This window comes from Sinocyclocheilus grahami, unplaced genomic scaffold (genome assembly GCF_001515645.1).
Source record: "Sinocyclocheilus grahami isolate Dianchi unplaced genomic scaffold, SAMN03320097.WGS_v1.1 scaffold2253.1, whole genome shotgun sequence".
NCBI lineage: Eukaryota > Metazoa > Chordata > Actinopteri > Cypriniformes > Cyprinidae > Sinocyclocheilus > Sinocyclocheilus grahami.
In genome coordinates, this window is record NW_015507432.1 from 62,651 (window position 1) to 63,707 (window position 1,057).

General features: G+C 45.7%; 1 protein-coding gene across 1 annotated transcript in view; it reads left to right on the forward strand.

The window, feature by feature from the left end:
- LOC107574492 (short/branched chain specific acyl-CoA dehydrogenase, mitochondrial-like) overlaps positions 1–1,057 on the forward strand; it is a 4,041-nt gene that overhangs the window by 1,123 nt on the left and 1,861 nt on the right. The window contains exons 2-3 of the mRNA XM_016260945.1: positions 408–551; positions 728–820. Coding sequence (XP_016116431.1) covers positions 408–551; positions 728–820 — 237 coding nt within the window. The remainder of the gene's footprint in view (positions 1–407; positions 552–727; positions 821–1,057) is intronic.

Here is a 1,057-nt window from a genome sequence, read left to right on the forward strand (position 1 = left end):
AACAAACGCACACACACACACAAACAAACGCACACACACACACACACACAAACAAACGCACACAAACAAACACACACACACACGCAAACAAACACACAGACAGACAGACACACACACACACAGACAGACAGACACACACACAGACTCACACACACACACACGCAAACAAACACTCACACACTCACAAACACACATTCACTGCAGCTCATATATGGAGATGGATGGATGTCATGTGATGTGTGTGTGTGTGGCAGGGTTACAGGGGCATCACCTGACACACACACAGACTCACACACACACACACGCAAACAAACACACGCACGCAAACAAACACACACACTCACTCACACACTCACAAACACACATTCACTGCAGCTCATATATGGAGATGGATGGATGTCATGTGATGTGTGTGTGTGTGGCAGGGTTACAGGGGCATCACCTGCTTCATCGTGGACAGAGACACAGACGGGCTTCACATCGGCAGGAAGGAGAATAAGTTGGGTCTGAGAGCCTCATCCACATGTCCTCTGACCTTCGACAGCATGAAGGTGAACCTGCGCTCCGATCCGATTCATTCCTCCACATTTTACTGTAATGTAGTTTCTACAGTTTCTCTAAGGGAACGAGTCATTTCTTTCAGTTCAAGGGAAGTTCTGCAAGTTGCAGGATGGTTTTGTGATGCTATTAAATCTGAGAAGATGAATGAAATGTTTGTCTGATGCAGGTTCACGAGAAGAACATTTTAGGGAAAGTGGGTCACGGTTATAAATACGCCATCGGGATGCTGAACGGCGGCCGGATCGGGATCGCAGCGCAGGTGTGTTTCAGCTCACGCGCTTCACACAGTACAGGAAAATAGCAGTGTTAGTTATTCATCAGTTTAATTTCATCTGTAGAGCAAAAGACAATAGAGTCACTATTCAGATCAATTCCATTCATGTTTTGTTCTCATCTGATAATGTCAATGCACTTAAATCCATAATTGTGTGTGTGTGTGTGTGTGTGTCTGTCTGTGTGTCTGTCTGTCTGTGTGTCTGTCTGTGTGTGTGTGTGT